This window comes from Halictus rubicundus, chromosome 2 (assembly GCF_050948215.1).
Source record: "Halictus rubicundus isolate RS-2024b chromosome 2, iyHalRubi1_principal, whole genome shotgun sequence".
Lineage (NCBI taxonomy): Eukaryota > Metazoa > Arthropoda > Insecta > Hymenoptera > Halictidae > Halictus > Halictus rubicundus.
This window is the reverse complement of record NC_135150.1, coordinates 2,409,672-2,427,762: the sequence shown is the minus strand read 5'-3', so window position 1 is coordinate 2,427,762 and position 18,091 is coordinate 2,409,672. Positions and strand designations below refer to the sequence as shown.

Sequence of the window (18,091 nt, the reverse complement as noted above, 5' to 3'; positions counted from 1 at the left end):
ATGTTTAGACACATCACCTTACTTTTTCTATAATTTGATGTGTTTATAATGTAATTTTGTTCGGTTTATATGTTTGAAAGATGTGGCGGAAATCATTTTTTAAACTGACGCAGTTTGTCTGCAAGCCTTCCGATTGTACAAATATATTTAATTTAAAATTATAGATTTGCATAATTCCCGGAAAGTAGCAATACGGGGAATTCTGTAGTCGAAGCGTTCCGTCGCGTTGGAGGGACCTTCAGAATACCTGAATCGCGATCCGTTGATCCGCACCTGGCAGCACGATCAAGAGAAAGATAGACATAGAAGCAATCCAGCCGGTGTTGGTAACGAGACAGGGCCGTAGCCGGCCAGTGCCGCTGCAAAGGTGACTCGACTCGGAGGAGGGAGACAGCACAATAGCGAGCGACGTTCTCCAGAAGAGCCGCAGTCTCGTTCAGTGTGTGTTTATTGGCGGTCGTAGTAGCGCGGGTGGATTTGTTACGGCGAAGGAAGCGAAACGCATAGAACCGGGTTTCGTACAGTGTATGGAAAGGAAAAGCGTGGATATATTGCCGATTTAAACGTGAAACGGAAAAAGGAACGGGGAAACAAATGCGGTGACCGAGAATGTCTCCTGAGTGAACGTGCAACAAGAGACGCCGTGAAGTGCGGGTGTCCTCGAGCTCGACTGCAGATCTCTAGACCGGTCGACGAAAATGCGGGCGCGATACGTTGTGGCAGGTGAGTAAAGGTCCCAAGTCCCAAGCAAGTTCGCCATTCGCGTGTCGTTCTTGCTCCTTGTTTCTCTATGCCCACTTTTGCAAACTCCGTGATCCAAGATCCAGCACGTGAACGCAAGCCCCGTTCGTCCTCGTCGGATCGAACGGTGCCACCGATCGATGTTCGAGCATCGATTCACCGAATCTTTTCAATTGTCGATTCGGGAAGGTTTTCCAGATTTCTACGGCGGACTACCGTTCAAATTTGTGTATATAAGGATCTACGGGAACGATTGTACATTCGGTAGCGTAGAATTCGTGACAGGTGGGGACGCCAGGCCGTCTTGCCAAACCGTTCCGCACACCTGATCGTCTACCTGGTAGACTCTACCTGAAGTACTGTTATATGTCCGTATATACTAGGATAGTCTAAAATAAACGTCGTTCTGTGTCACAGAAGATCGGCAATATTCCTGCCAGTGTTTCGAAACTTTTTCTTTTTATTTTCAAACTGAACGCTGATTTGAGATTTCTCGAGGAAGCGTTACCGTCGAGGCGCGACTACGATTATCCGCTTCTTTTTTCACGAACAAATGTAAAGTTCGTGTAAAATGAAATCGATTTTTCTATCGCATTGAAACCGTCTATAGTCGCTCGGACTCTAACGGTTTTCTTGGTCCTCGACCATTGGAGCCGAGCTACCGAATCGTTTGTTGTCATACATTACGGGCAAACGAATTAAAACTAGGTATCGAAAGGATCGATAGCGTTAGTGCAACGACCCCCCATGGAGTCTTACACGATCATCCCACACTTTGCTCGAGGATCGATCTATGAGCAGTGTTGCCAGATGAGGGGAGGGAGCACGAATTGTGGAGAAAAAGTTACCCTCTCTGTACCAGTACCGGAGTATGGACGATACAGACGAAACGCGTCACGTGACCGAACCGCGGCGGAAACGTGGTAGACCTGGCACGGTAGAAGGGGAAATTAGAATGGGGGTACAAGTCTTGATCTGGCGACACTGACTACGAGGTGCCTCAAAAAATAACCAAGAACGGTTGTGTGACAAACGAAGCTTGTCTACGCGTGGAAAATCAAGACGACACTGTAGAGTACATATAAAGTTACTGCGTATACTGGTCCGAGCCTATACATATTATACTCGCATTCGTAAACCAGACCAGTGGAAATATCGATCGTTTTAAATCTCATATCTCGCGTTGTTTCACGGTTCTCTTTGACCGCGCTCCCCTTACATATCAAGCAGTCCAGAAAATTCAACGGTTCTGACCAATACAATTCTCTATTGTAAGTGCAAAACTCTCGGCGAGGAGCAGCGTGTGTGCATTGATGCACTTTCTTTTCTTGCCATCTCACGTACGCATAATTTCGTTCGTGAAAGCACAGGCGTCCGTTGGATACGTCGTCCCGTAACCCGGACGCGAGCATGTGCGTCGGAACAATTTCTAAATTCTTGGCTCCCGATTAATGGTAATTAACCTAAGTGATCCTCGAGATTAACAAGGGCCATTAAAAGGTAGTTTTGGTCGCGCGCCGCGGAGCCTCAGTGCGTCACAGTCGCGAGAAGCTCGCAAACGAAAATTCGCGGCGAGAGATCGCGCCGCTGAGCGTGAAACTGAAAAAGCTGGCTACAAATTCCCAGGTAAAGGGAAAACGTATTTCGAGAGACTCGTCCAGCGCAGGTGGAAGCCACGTCGGTGCATTAACGTTGGCCCCTCGCTTCACGCTCAGGTGCGTGCCTTGAACGACACACGCGCGTGTGTGTTCTGTGTTGCGCGTTCACATGTACAATAGTAACCGCGTCGAACAGGGGCCCCCGCTTTCGTCGTCATACCTGCCGCAGCCGATCCGACGCGATCGTGCCTGGCGTTAATCTTTTTCCCGTTCGTTCTTATCGTCAGCGAAACAGGAGTGGGCTAGATTCTGTAACAGGTGCCTCGTCTTCATTGACGTATGCGAATTTTCCCCGCCGTAGCCAGACACCAGACCGGGGTAAATTTTATTTCAAATGAAAATAAGATATACCTATTTGAAGTATCTTATTCCACACCGTTGTTCTCAATACTGTTATTTGAAAATAAAAATAATAATAACTCATTCGAAAACTCAGCAATTTCAAGTAGTATATTATTTCGATATTTTTTTACTTGAAGTTTGTCAAAAGAAATAATCTTCGATATAATATACAACAAATGGTGTTAGTATAACTTGGACTCAAACCTGATATAACTTTGATGAACTAATTCACTCTTATCTGACATAATTATTTCAATTAATAATAAAATAATGTAAAATAAAAAATAATATTTCAACTAACGTTATTTCGGAAATGATCACAGGCATGGAAGTAATTATAAAATAAAATAACACAATACTTGAAATAATATTAGGTTGCTGCACATGAAATGTCCGATTCTAGAATGCAATTTTTGAGACTCGTTTCGCGCTAGAATTACCGATAATTCACAGTGCTAGGCTAAATAATAAGACACTTATTGTTAGTCACTTCCACAATTGATCAAATATACATAAATGTAATTGCAATAGATGAGGCAGCCAATTTTTTACTTTTTTCAATTATATTATGTATAGATGTACATTATTTTTATCAGGGCCAGGTTTGCCCTGGGACCCGCAATCTCTAGGGGCGGCAGTGATAAGACACTTTACATATTGATGTATGTCATACATTTAACTCTAAACCTACCGAGCTCTAAACATTGCCGGAATATGTTGCCTTGTAAGAATAATACAATTGAATTTATTTAGATATTCTGCGATTTTTATTATAATGTGTTTGAATATAGAAACGTTTATAATCATTATCAATGGAACCATCTTTATAATTTCAATGATTATTGCAAAACGATTACTGCAAAAACGATTATTATCAATAGTAGCTTTAGAGTTAAAGGTAAGAAATTGCACTATATGGAAGAAAGAGAGACTCCCTCCTTCTTCCTCCTCCTCCTCCTCCTCCTCCTCCTTCTCTTCTTCTACTTCTTCTTCTTCTTCTTCTTTTACTTATTGAAACACAATATAATTCTTGTAATTCTATTATCCTAGTAAGCGTTTTGAGATTGTTTCATATAATTTCCTTACTCGATTATGGTCTAAATGTCTTCAATTTTTATTTATACTGTATTGGAAACTATTTACATTATTATCTTCCAGTCATGTAAACTTCTTTCAACTTTATCCAAACATTCTCAATAAATTTTAGGTCGAGAGATCTAGCGAGCCATTACAAAACTTCTCGATTTTCATGTCTGACACACGAACTGTCTATTTATTTAATTATTCTGCTATTAACGTACCTTTTATTGAAATCATGGAAATAATAGTTTCATCCATCAGGACCATCCAAATTGCATTTCCTCTGTCGCAGGAATGACGTATTTCCATTATTTTGATACGCGTTCAATTTGTGAAACTAAAATATTTTTACAACGAAAAATTAACGGCTATTTTCTTAATTCTAATATCGACAAATAAAACAGTTTAGAACTTCTTCATTCTTAGTTTCTAGGCTCAAAAATAATTTTTAACAGTCTTGTCAAATATATTCACTAGAGAAACATATATTTAATAGATTTTTCTTATAAAGTTACAATAAAATGTCTAATATATAAATAATTGTTATAATTTAATTTCTAGCGTCAATCATTACTTTTGATATGCGTGTGCGTGCGTGCATGCGCGCGCGCGCGCACGATAATGTTAACGGGAGTGACGCTACATTATCCATTATTTTGTCTTTTCTCTTTAGTTTCCTGGCAGGCTTTTATAATAATTATATAGACCTGTTAATTATGCAGAGTATCGCCATTCAATATTAACTGTGTAGAGCAGTTTACAGACGATAAAACCTACGAATAGTCTGGAATAATGCCCAACCAGTCATTACTGCATTATGTATTTATCCTTAAGCTCAAATTAAGAAAACAATTCTTTTGCATACGTTTACTAATTAAGTAACTTCGAAATTTTTTAAATTATATTTACTTTTATTTCGAAAAATACAAATTTTTATGTTTTGTCATCTATGAAGAATGCGAATGCAAAGAACAATAAACTACACACGGTATTTTCGATTTTTACAACAGTTATGTAATTAATATTAAACACAGCAACTACTGTTGTCGACGAAAACTGCAAACAAAGCGGTGCAAAGTTAGTTAATTGAGATGTTATAACTTTATTTGAAAATCTCTAAAATTGTTTAATATCTGTGTAAAAACATTCATTTTCGTCATTCATATTATTTCGTTTAGAAATCTGAAATGATCCTTCACAATTTATATTTAACTCAATTATTTCTAACTTTTCATTACTCCAAGTAATAGAGATGTAACAAGCGACAGTTTTATTTCAAATCGTTGAAATTATTGAAGAAAATCCTATAACAATTTTTTAAAATTTGGATTGATTTAAATATTTAAATAATTTCACAATCCCACTTTTGTATGAATATTTGAACAATTTGAAAACACAAGCACATTATTTAAATCGAAAAAGAGTTATTGTTTTTGTTCGATTACGATTTCCGCACTTAAATATACCGTAAATGCGTATAATTCGTAATAATAGTGCTGTGAAATCTATTAATTTTCATTGGCATTTCCTTCCATTAAAAGGTTTTATTCGTGTCAGTGTGTCTGTCTAAATCATTCTCCAGTAGAACAAACGATTTTAATATATTTATTCAACGTTAATGTAATCTATAGTATCTTTCATTTCTATTAGTAGAAATCTGTCATCGACAGCCGTCATCTGTAATTTATAGTTATTTCGGGGTAAATCGTAGACGCTAACATGCGCATCTCGAACAAGTAAAACTAAGTTTTGGATCAGAACGAAAGTTGTTTAATTAAAACTCTTCTTTTCAGAAGTTTAAAGTTGTCCTTCGATTTTCCCAGAATTTATGGCTTCTGTGTTGTTTATCTGACAAAAAGATTATTTTCACGTAACTTGCTATCTACAGTCTTGATATCGATTTACCTAAGCAATATGACGTACTATAAAGTTGGGGTTTTATAATGCTGCAGAGCATTCTCTAACTTGTATTGTAGAGTTCAATGCTTGCTAAACCATTTTCATGAAATTATTTCATTGATTTATTTGTATTTATTCATTTATTTATTTTTTGGTCAATTATTATATCAAATTTAATCTTTTAATATACATAAAAAATCCAGTAACAATTAAACTGATTAATCGGAATTATTCTGAAATTATACAGTCATACTGTGCACTAATTTCACAAATTTTGAAAGTATGTGAAAGTAAACTTCATTTCTCCGTGATGCTGCTAATAAATCGCACTAATTCGTGAATCCTGCTGCACATATTTTTCCAATTTTCTTTTTACACGTGATATAAAAGTACAGATGATACCAATAAATTCTTCAAAGCAATTATCACGAGACAGAGTCCCGAGAAAATTGTTTTATTGCGTTTATAATGAAATGTACTTTTTTCAATCAGTATGCGATGAATGTTTCGAAGAAATTTTATGCGCTATTCTTTCCCGTTACCATTTCGAAAGGAATTCACTGCCGTTTCTTTGCGGCGAAGATTTTCAAGCTGACGTACCTTTCAGTAATTTCAACTGGTCGGTTCCGCGCGTACATTCGATTCCTCCTTCAGCGTTACGTGCTTTCGATGAGTTCGCAACATAGACATTCCAGAAGATTGCATTTTTTCAGGACCGCCGGTGCGTGACGAGCGTAGAACGAACGTAGCTCCGATTCAGTCTAGTTGTTTTATTCGAACGGTGCATTCATATCGCGTTCAGCTTTGTCACAGTGTCGCCGGTAACAATTAGATCCGAATAAGGCACGCTGGAATAAATCATGAGCGCGAATAAAAATGTCGAAAAGGATAAATACCGTTTTCCGTATCGACAGATGACGCAGACTAGGCATTTCAATGTACAATTGTACAGGATGATTCAGCCACGGGCACCACCTAAATTACATGTAAACTATTTGCTGTATGAAAAATGGTTGAAACGAAAGTTGTATGGTTCTGAAAGTAGCATACAGTAATAATTGGTCTCTTATATTTTGCTTTTTTATCGAGATATAAAGGTCACCTTGAGTTTCTTTATTGTAAAGGATCAATTTTAAGTTTGTGTTAGAAGAGAGAATTAAATTCTAAATAAAAAACTATAAGAAATGTTCACAATTACAATTAATACATTTGTATGTTCCATGCTCTAATGATGAGATTTTTCATATCTATGTAAATTCATAAATTTACTCCTTGCGATAAAGAAACTCAAGGTGACTTTTACTTGAAACCATATAACTTTCGTTCCGACCATTTTTTCGAATACCAAATAGTTTAGAAGTAATTTAGATCGGACACTTAGCTAAACCACCCTGTAGTTTACTTTTTCTATTGTATTTCTGAAGCACTGTCCTTGCAAATGATTATTTTTTGTATATTTGTTTGAAATAATACTGTACAAAATTTGTAGCAATAAGCAAAGAGAACAGAAAGATTTAGTATTATACATATTTTTGAACGTTATATTATAAAATAATGTACTAATTTCTTTTTTTTCTCTCTTATCTTTATACAGTTTTAAACATTTATTGTGAAATTTTCTTCGGTATTAACACTAGGTTTACGGGACCCGTCAAAATGACGGGTTCTAATATTTTAAATGTACGATTATTGAGATTGTGAAGATCCATCTATGTGGAATTACTCAACAAACTTATTTCCTTAGGTATATATTATTTAAAAAATGGCTGAAAACTTGGATAGACACATTCTTCTTATTTTTATAAAGTAATGTAAAATACTCACTTTTAGTGCTCCGTAAACCTAGTGTTAATAACAAAAGAATTTTTCGTGAGACACATTTTGCTCACTTCGCTATCTTAACTAAACAACGATATTCCTCTTATCTTTATATATTTTTGAAAATATGTTGTGAAGTGTCTTCGGCATCAATAATGAATGAACAAGTATTTTCTTAATAGTTTAATAGAGAAATTATACTCGTTCTTCGAGTGACACATTAAAGGCCAGCTCATATCATTATCTTAACTAATTAAAGATGATGATACTAATCCTATTACTACCGCTAGCATAATGTCTAGAATGTTGTACAGTAGCAAACTTACATTCCTCTAACGGTAGGTTTGATTAACTTTGCTATACTTAACTGTATTGCCCATTACTTCCTGGATGCTCCGGCTTCTTGATACGCTTTGTACGAGGTAAACCGTTTCTTCTTGTTATGCTGGAAACAATTCTGATCATATTCCTTGTTTCACGTTCTATTAATTTTGCCACAGTAGACAATTGCAAAAGAGCAATGATATTTCCATCGAACATTGCTGGCATATTTTAATTATATCATATTTCTTTGTATTTATTTTTAGAATTTCCTACATTCGATAAAATGTAAAATTTTTTATTTACTAAAACTTGAAATATGTTTACTAGAATACCTTTGGCATTCTCTATTTTTAAAGAATAGTTTCCAACTATTCTCTAACTCTATAGTCACAGTATTTGAACTAAAGATGTTTTTAATCAACTATATTGTAAACATCTAACTCGCACACTGAATTATACAAATCTGAATTGTTAGTAAAAAATCATTTTCACAAATAAATTTAACACTTCGTCTACCGCAAGCGTATTAATGGACTTTTTAATGAGCTGTACTTAAGAGAAGCTTGATAGTTTTCTTTTAAATAATAATTTCAGAAGTTGTCACACTATATTATAATTTGCCGGACTGTGAACAAGATTGCTGTTACTTTTGGACAATTCATTAAAAAATGTTCAACTATTCATCAATTTTATAAAGACTATTGGAAAATTGCTGGTAGATAAAGTGTCAACACTTAAATAAATAAAAATAATTCCTTTAGTCTGTAATTAACTAGACCACGATAACACGGAAAAATATTTGGAAGGAAAACTGGTGAAAACTTGTTTGTTTACAACTTTTTACGGTTGAATATTTTTTCACTGATCCTGAAACTTGTCAAGAAAACTATCGATTATTCTGAATATTTTCTTTAATAATATGAATAATTTTCACTTCAGCCTTTCCGCTACGTATGTAGGTATTTTATGCATTCATTATTGGCTTCCTTTTACTTAATTGTATGTTAATACATTCAGTTTTCCTGAAGGCTGTGAATTGTAGACAATTGAAAGTGAAATTAGATTTCATTCATGAACGTGGTATGGTCCACGCGTCTTGTGGAACGATAGCAGCGATTAGAAACGCATTTATCGGTAACCATTTACCGATATAATTCAAACTTACATTTTCTACTGTATGATTCACATGGAAACGATGACGCGGGCATTACTAATTGCGAGTTTGACACGTAAGCGTAATGGAACTAATTTTCAATTACATGCTTGCCTCCGAAAAACGTTTCAATTAAAGATTTATGATGAACCATTGTTTAAAGAAGGGAACTATAAACTTATAAAAATGGACATTTTCGTTACGAGATTAATATCATTTCAATTTCTGAAAATTCCATTATAATTTTCTTTTCTATTTTGGTAAATTTTGTAGGTAAAAAACATCATGAAAAGTACATGTCTTACTACGTTTTATACATTTATGGAAAAAATGGTTAGACAAAACAGTAAAAACTAATCTAAACAGAAGAGTCACTTAGGCTAAGATATAACAATTTTTAAAAATGTGTCATTGTGTTCTATTAAATTTTTTATCGTACCGAATTTTACGAAATCTTGCATGCTATGAACTCACGAAATCAGAATTCGGTGTTTCAATATTATTCTTAATGCAACAATTTCGATGAAGGATTATCCGAGATCTTATAAATCTATTTATTTATTTTGTTCATTTTCAGTGTTGTTTTCTACTGCAACAATATATATATATATATAAATATTGTAAAGTTTATCTCTGCTAACACGCATAGCATTACTGTGATGCTCCAGGTAGTATAATTGCTGCTGTTACTCGGATACATTACGTATACGTAGAAACCTATCAAATTCCAGTAAAATGTCAACGGAAGATGCTTCTTTATCATTCGAGGAATTTTTGTCAGTCTCCACAACGGTCACATCTGTGTAAACGCTGAATAAATCGCCTCGTAAAACATTCTACAGACCGAGGGGTCTGGTTACTATTAGAGTCAAGTAGGAGAAAATTCTTGAATGGTCCTTGTGTCCTGCGGAAGGTTTTCTTTTAAAGGGCTCACGGGGGTGGGTGCAGGACACTCTAAAGAGCCGTTCCCAAGGGCCATATGCCGCGTTCGGCATTATTGCCCTCTTTACTTTCTTGCGTCTGCTTAGCATTAAGGCCCGTACAGACATGAACGTTTCGACGAACATTGCGTCGAAATGTTCAGGTCTGTACGAGGCCTTACACGCGTAATCTTGTTTTTCGTTGCCCGAGGACAGAAACCAGATTTCTAATGTAGCGAAAAGATGATCTATGGAATACGTACCAACATCTTCCTTTCGCGAACTATGAAATATCTCGTATTTCACCAAATCTGTTATAAAAGTAAACATACGTTTAGAAATAAACTAAACAATAGTAGGGTAAGGGACTCAATTACTGGGGGGGAGGGGGAATACCAATTACTGTGCCTATTTTAATTATACTTATTTTTAAAGCATAATGAATATTAAAACCGAGGTATTTCATTTTTTTCATTAAAATCAGTTAATACATACGTTATATATCTCTTTTTTTTAATATTCATTATGCTTTAAAAATAAGTATATTTAATATAGGCACAGTAGTTGGTACCCCCACAGTAATTGGGTTCCTTACGGTCGCGGAAGATCAACTTCGACGAAAAATATTCGACTATCCGCTGTTGCCGTGCCCTGATTGGCCTTTGAGTTTTCGTTAATAACTCCTGAACAAAGCCGCGGTGAAGATTTTCGCAAAGAAAAAATCACCTCTTTCAAGAAAGTACCACATTTTTGGGACACCCTGTATATTTCTGAAGCAAAATGAACGCATCAACATATATTGTGCCAGATTTCCTCGGTAGTACTGCTGTAATTTAATACGAATTGCGAAGACGTGCTACCATGATCCAATAACTGTCGCGCTTAATACAGGTTTTTGCTTGGTTTGCTACTTTTCTGCAATAGCCTAATTTACAAAATTTCTTGCAACGAGTCGGAACATTTTCATACTATCGCAATTTAGTTTATCGTATGCTGTGCACATACGCAATTGAATTGAGAACGATTATTTATAATTTTCTTGCATTTACACATTTTAGAGTGCTGCAAATACATCGAATGTAAGCTAATCCGATGCATTAGAATTATTACTTATAGAAACGATTAATATTTTATAATTCAAATGTTGCATTTACTCAACAAATGATTTGATTTATCGCCGTAAATCCTTTTCCTCTTTGTAATGTTTATATTGCAAATGATGCACGCAGATATAGATATTTTATTCGATTTTGCTCTATTTATAATCAGTAAATTGCAGATATTTATGCAAAATGCAAAATTTTTGTGTCGATTACAAGAAATGGAAGTTATATAAATATCTGTTTCCACTATTAATCATTTTAATGTGTCTAAAATAATGTAACGATAGTATTAAATTCGTCCGATTTCCTTCCTATTTTATATATCACCTACTTCATTTTTCTCACAAATGCATAAAGTCTGCAATCTAATAATTAGTGTGCATAAGCGTGCATAACATAACAAATATATAGAATAAGTAAGATGGAAAAAATTCGATAGTTTTTTATTAATGTAGCTCGTTAAAGAAATTGAACATAAATCAATAGAGTACATAATCTCTTCTGGGCTCTTTGTTCACGTTAATCGTGCATTTGTTGGATCGTTAGCGAAAGATGGATTTCATGCTTGACAAATGCTCATGCTACTGAAGTTAGCAATCCCATACGCCGCCGCCGGTCTGATCCGATTAATTAAATAATTTACTCGCGACAGTAATTATTTGCGCCTCACGTGATCCGTCGAGATAAACCAGCATTATACGGCTATACACAGTGACTCTGTAAATAAAATCAAGCTGAAACATCGTTTTAACTGAAAATTATACAATTAATTATTACACAAAATTATACGTTGTGTAGTTAATTACAAGTTAATTATGCAAAAGTGTGATTAATACTTTGCATCAATATTTTGTATTAATCACGTTTTGGAAGATTTGAGAAATTAAAACACGCTACCGAGAGCTCGTGCGTTTTTAATTAGACGGGCAGTCATGCGACACCAATACAGTTTCATCAATTCTATGATTGACAAAATAAAATTTTGTCCGTTAAAAATTCTCTTTGTGTTTCTCATCGAACTTGGTAACTTGTAAATGCTGTGCAAACAGTTTTTACAATCATTTTATGCTCTAATTTTTTATCGTTTGAATTTTACTTCTAGACTAGATTAAACAATAAACGTCGATTTAAAAGTATAAACTACTTTTATTTTTTAGAAAAAATAGATTTGATAGAAAATGGAACTGTTACTTTCGTTGTGACGATGTTCATATATTTTGTTGGAAGGAGCGCAGTAATATTAATAATTACCAGACTGAGGGTCTTTCTGGAAAATAAAAAATGTCTGTCTCGATTGCGAGTAAGTAGTCGATATTAAATAGAAATTTGTTTGCACTCTTAATCGTTTTTTTACGGTGAAAATGAGATAACAATGTTTTTAAGTTTGTTTAGCGGGTTCGCCATTTCATAATTCATTGGCTAATTTCTCTCATAAATGCATAACATTCATATTCCAATAATTAGTATGTATATATCTTCACAAGAAATACGAAACTTTTCTCAATTACGAATTTTTGGAACTCCCCTTAAAAGTTTTCACCACAGTATTGTTTGATGAAAGTTTTTCCCCGCAAATATTTAACTCTCTCGTGCTGTGGCGCAATTGAAAGTCTAATCAACCATTGCTGGCTTTAAATTTTGGATTTCCATTCAGGTTTCTATTAAATTCCAAACGTTACTCGAACTGCAATCAGACAGTGGCTGCTATTTCTTTCTTTTTGTACTGTATAAAGCACAGTGTTTAAAGCTTTATTTGTTGGTACTGCTAAACTATTTTGACTGATTTTCTATATTTCATTGGCATACGTCATTTTGTACGTTGAAAATTGATTTAACTTTGACGCTTGAAAATGTTTCTTATGCAGTGTGTTGTATCACAAAATTGTAATAAAATCAGAAAAATCAGATTAATATGATGATATGGTGTCAAAACTGACATCAGTCTTAGAAGTGATTTAAATAACTTTTTAATATTTTGTTGAATCAGATAATAGATTTTCCATTTTAATACTTTCAAATTGCCTTCTTTTCCATAGATATTTTTTGCCAACGAGACCTAATGATTTACAATAACATTAAGATTAGGAGATTTTAAAGTGTATTTTGTCCACTTTGCTGCACGTTTGCTGCAACTTTCCTGTTGAAATATCTATAAATTATTTTATATTATATAAATTATGTCATAATAAGTAATCAACATTTTCGCCAACTATTGCTAACCCAGATTTGCATATTTGTTCAAATATTAAATCTAAAGAAAGATCGATGAAGAAAATATATGAGCCAGAAACAATTAAAATCATTAGTTATTCTTTCGAAGGCAATAAAGAAATTCGTCTTATAGAAAAATGGTCAAAATTTACTTTTTTTTTTTTTTAAGAAAGAAATGTATTTTAAGCGGACTCTACATGAGTTTCATACAGCATTAGTTTTATACAGCAAGAATTAGGAACAAGTACAGTCAGTGTAAAAAATGTTTGGACACTCTTAAAACGACGAAAACTTTTTTACAATTGTACCAAACTATCTGATTTTTTCTGCGTAATTTGAAGCGTTGGTTTACTAAATGACGCGCAAAAACAGTTTTGAAAAAATTCCAATTGGTAGGAATTACACGAAAAAGTAAAAAAGGCACTTTGTAAAACTTTTTTATTTGAGCCCGTAATGAAAATTTAAAATATGCATTAGTTAAATATGCTGTATTAGTTCTACAGATACCGAAAATTTCATCGGAATATTGACAATTTTTTCTGGGAAATGGGAAATTTAGTGTTGAAATAATTTTTGAATCCACTGTACTCAGGGTGTACTGCATCCAAACTAATCATACGATCAAGCAACGCGTACCGCAAATAGAATTCTGAATTGTTCGCTTGTCTGACTGCTTTGACCAATACCTGGATCACTGGCGACTATTCTTTTTCGCATTGACATGGTGTAAACGCAAACACACAAAATGGCTGCTGCCACGCTCTATCGCTTATACTTGTTTGAGATTCTCCTCGTGGAAAGAACTGCAATCCGGTGCTGCAAAACGGTAAAAATTTCCTTTGTTCACGTGTTCTGTACTTTTTCATCAACCTGTGAAAGTCACATGCAATTTTCTGTTTTGACATTTTCATTCTTTAAGACGTGAAACGATAAATACAGCGATGGATAAATAAATTATTGGATAAAAATACTTATAATTACATTGCGGTTTTGTGCATTGATAAAAAAATGAATAGATCAAATACAAAAAAAAAAAACATTTAAAGAATTTGAAAGAACTGTTGTGTTATTTTCAGCTCAATAAAATTATTAAGAATAGAAATGAATGTGTATGGAGCACCTGCCTCTTGCTATTAATATGAATAATCTCCGTTTTGCATAAAAATCCTTGTCTGCTTATAATTATTGAAACATGCTAATTAAAGTTGATTTACATTTTATCTGCAAACGTACGATGTGGGACCGGACCACAGCCAAACAAACAATAAAAAAAAAAAGAGTATATAATTGCAACCCCTTGCTTTTAGATTTCAAACAAAATCAACTAAATATGAATGTTATGCCTTTGTTTAAAGATGAAATAAAATTCCATTCTTTTGGAACCAATATTTAATCATTAGTGGACCTTTAAAATGTACTTAAAAAATACAATGCTCCAATTAAATTATATTTAATATTATATTTATATCTAATATTCATCTCTATCGAAATAGTAAATAGAAACGTAGGGTAAGGGACCGAATTACTGTGCCTATATTAATTATGCTTATTTTTAAATCATAGTGAATATTAAAAAAGAGATATTAAATTTTTTCATTAGAATCAATTAATATATATGTTATATATCTCATTTTTTAATATTCCTTATCTCCTAAAAATAAGTATCATTAGTACGGGCACGGTAATTGGTAACCCCACAGTAGTTGGGTCCCTTACTCTATTGAGATAGTAAAATTTAAATCCACAAACAGTTCTACTATTAATAAATAGTTACACATCAAATAATTATTAGTGTAACTTTGAGTGTGGCCGCATCAGTCTGAATAGGGTTAATGGTTTAAAGTTAAAGTAAATGTAGGCGTATAAAAAGTATAAATTTTCTTTTTCCTTCCATGGAACGATTAAGACATTTTTATACAGAAACAATGTCTTTAGGAGCTGTTTTATGATTGGACGTTACAAAAATCGTACTTTCAATTATAGATCGACAGAAAAAATATTGATCTCTATGATTCGTGACTGGTCATACGCGTTGCTGTAATTTTTCGTGTCACCCTATATAGAACTTGGCTACGTGGCGCAATTGTACGCGAACGATCTCCGCATTATACACATGCAACGCACGAAGCAATTTCCATTGGCGATGTGGACCATCCAGTCGTGGAATGTTATAGATAATGTGCAGAAAATTTCATTGCAACTCGGACATCAAAGCGGCGTTCGCTTTAATTGTTCGCAGAACTGCCATTTGCTTTGATAGGTACTCTTGCGACAAGCTTCTAGTTATTGGTAGCACATATGAATTCGTAAAACTCCGTAGAACATAAATTTCATCAATATTTTGTTAATTCCAGGGTCTTTTGTTGCGTTTTCATTGGCAATAGAACTGTCGAACATTAATCGTTACTAGTTATAACTAGACAGCGGATCTTCATACAAAATAAAAATTTTCTAAATTCCAACAAACTGAAATGAAAATTTATTTTCCTTATTAATATGTTTAATAGATTGAAAGTAATGTAACAGTATTTTTAAATTCTGCTAATGTTTTTATTGTTTTAAATTACACCTCTGCTGTCTAGTTATAACACATAATCAGGCTGTACTTATTCGGATTATCATCATTTATGCCCGAATGATTACTTTTATGCAGTAATTTACCATGCAATCTTTACAATCTCAATAATTATAGCATAATAAATCCAGTATTAATTTTAGTCTAGTTAAGATAGGTATTAACTCTCGGACGGCGGACCATTTTTACAATTTTATAATTAAGATTATGTTTAGGACTACTCACAGCTTTGTTTATACATTTTTTAAACATATTTTTGGTGGTACTTCTTGTAGACACATTAGTCTTTCTATCGATCCCAATATAAAGGCTGTTCATTTAATTTAATCACCAAAAACGCAATTAAATAATGATTTTGATACTCTAGGTCAAAATAAACCCAGACTTAGCCGTCGGTGGGTGTGCTTGAAAATTTATGGCGTGATTTGTAGGGCTTTGAAACCAATCATTGTAACTAAACTGTGATGATTAAATTTTTTAAAAACTTGCACTTGTAAAAAAATATCTTGTAAAAAAATATAGATAGGGTGTAAATAAACTTAAGCACAAAAAAAAAACAAATCATTATGGTTAAAATAAATTATTTCTTCTATGCTTCTCAAGTGAAAATTCGCCTAATTTTTTATTATAAATATTGTAAAATATTCAGTTCCTCTAAGATCAGTTCTTCTTAAGATATAAAATCTCAAATAAAATAGAATTGATCAAGTTGTATTGACAATATACAAAATAAAAAGACAAATTATGAAATATAAATTAAAGAATACATTATAAATTAAAAAATATATAAATTGAAAAAAGGTCTTCTGAAGACCTTTTGTGTAACTATTTTTAAGGGGCTCATTGAAGTTAAAATATAAACTAAAGATGTCAAACTATTGTGATAAACAAACATTAAAATCCCCTTTTACACCATATATATTTAATTTTCCCTATGTACATTTCTATTCTTAATTAATGATTTCTTATATAATTTAAGTCGCAAACAATTGTACCTAATTATTCTTAATCTTCTTAATCAGTAATTTTTTTATTATTAAAATTATGGTCCTATCACTTTAAAATTTATCACTAAACGAATGAATCGCAGACTGGTCTGTAACCAGGTCACCTAATTAACGAAACTAGAAACTTACTTAGCTAGTATCATCTTATGTTATTATTTTAAAGTGATTGTTGAATAATAAAATTATATTTATATTTAGAAACCGATCTCAAAGGATTCGATGGTTGCTTTGCAGAGACGATTGTTTCGTAAAAAACGACAATGACATAAGCAAATGAAAATAAGATTATACTTCGGTGACTCAATAGAGTTTACGGTTGACACTTTTATGAAAAATTATCATTTATTATAACTTGAAATTTCTCAACGATTCTGCATTAAAACAAATGTCAAAGCTCGAAACTAACACAGTGTAAATCGAGTTCACGATGATCGTTTCATGCATCTATCCGGACATGAAATTTCATTGAATGGTATTCAGAAACGAAGTCTGCTCGCGAAACTATCGGTTTTCCGAGTGAAACATATCAAAGCTGTTCCATAAACGTCATCGAAAGTTCACCTAGAGTTTCGGTTTGAATGGGAGCCGTTCTATCAGACAGTATGATGACACGCGCACGCGTACCTACACGCATTCACTTTAAGCCTTACGACCTTAAGGGTTGCATTTTATATGTCTAGTAAAAGGCATTCTTCCTATCTTCTTTTAAAATTCAAGATTCAACAGAAATACACGCGAAATATTTCGTAAAAATATAAATGATTCTCATTATTAACAACCATTGATTTTGTGCATTTATGACAAGAATTCGTCAAATGCAAAACCACAAAAACATTTAAAGAATTTTAAAATATTGTATTTAGTCATTAAAATAAAAAAATAAATATCCATGTAAATAATTCCTATGTCTTGCAGTTAATGCAGACAATTTTTATTTTGCATTCAAATCCGCAGTGTAATCATCTAATTTAGAAATAAATCATTTAGAGAATAGATATTCCACGTGTTTAACATAAAGAATAAATACTCTTCTCTTAAAATTGAAGTTGATAATACCAAAAAGTGGTTCATGTTGCAGAGTTTTCCTCATTGTTCAAATTTATTGAATACTATGGACATAATTTATTGACATAACCAAGATCAATTTTAAATGTACTTTAAGATCAGTTTTAAAAAGATTTCAAGGTCGCTGGAATTTTCCCCTGCTTTCTTATCAAGCATGTTTTAACATGAAAATGAGTAATATCTCTTCCACGCACA

At 33.4% G+C, this 18,091-nt stretch overlaps 1 protein-coding gene across 2 annotated transcripts in view; it reads left to right on the top strand.

Annotated features, from left to right (window-relative positions):
* Positions 1 to 342: 342 nt before the first annotated feature.
* Crb (cell polarity complex component crumbs) overlaps positions 343 to 18,091 on the top strand; it is a 109,153-nt gene continuing 91,404 nt past the window's right edge. The window contains exon 1 of one of the 2 annotated variants that reach the window (XM_076804287.1): positions 343 to 723. In XM_076804287.1, coding sequence (XP_076660402.1) covers positions 699 to 723 — 25 coding nt within the window. In that variant the 5' untranslated portion in view covers positions 343 to 698. The remainder of the gene's footprint in view (positions 724 to 18,091) is intronic. The other variant, XM_076804284.1, reaches the window with a different exon arrangement.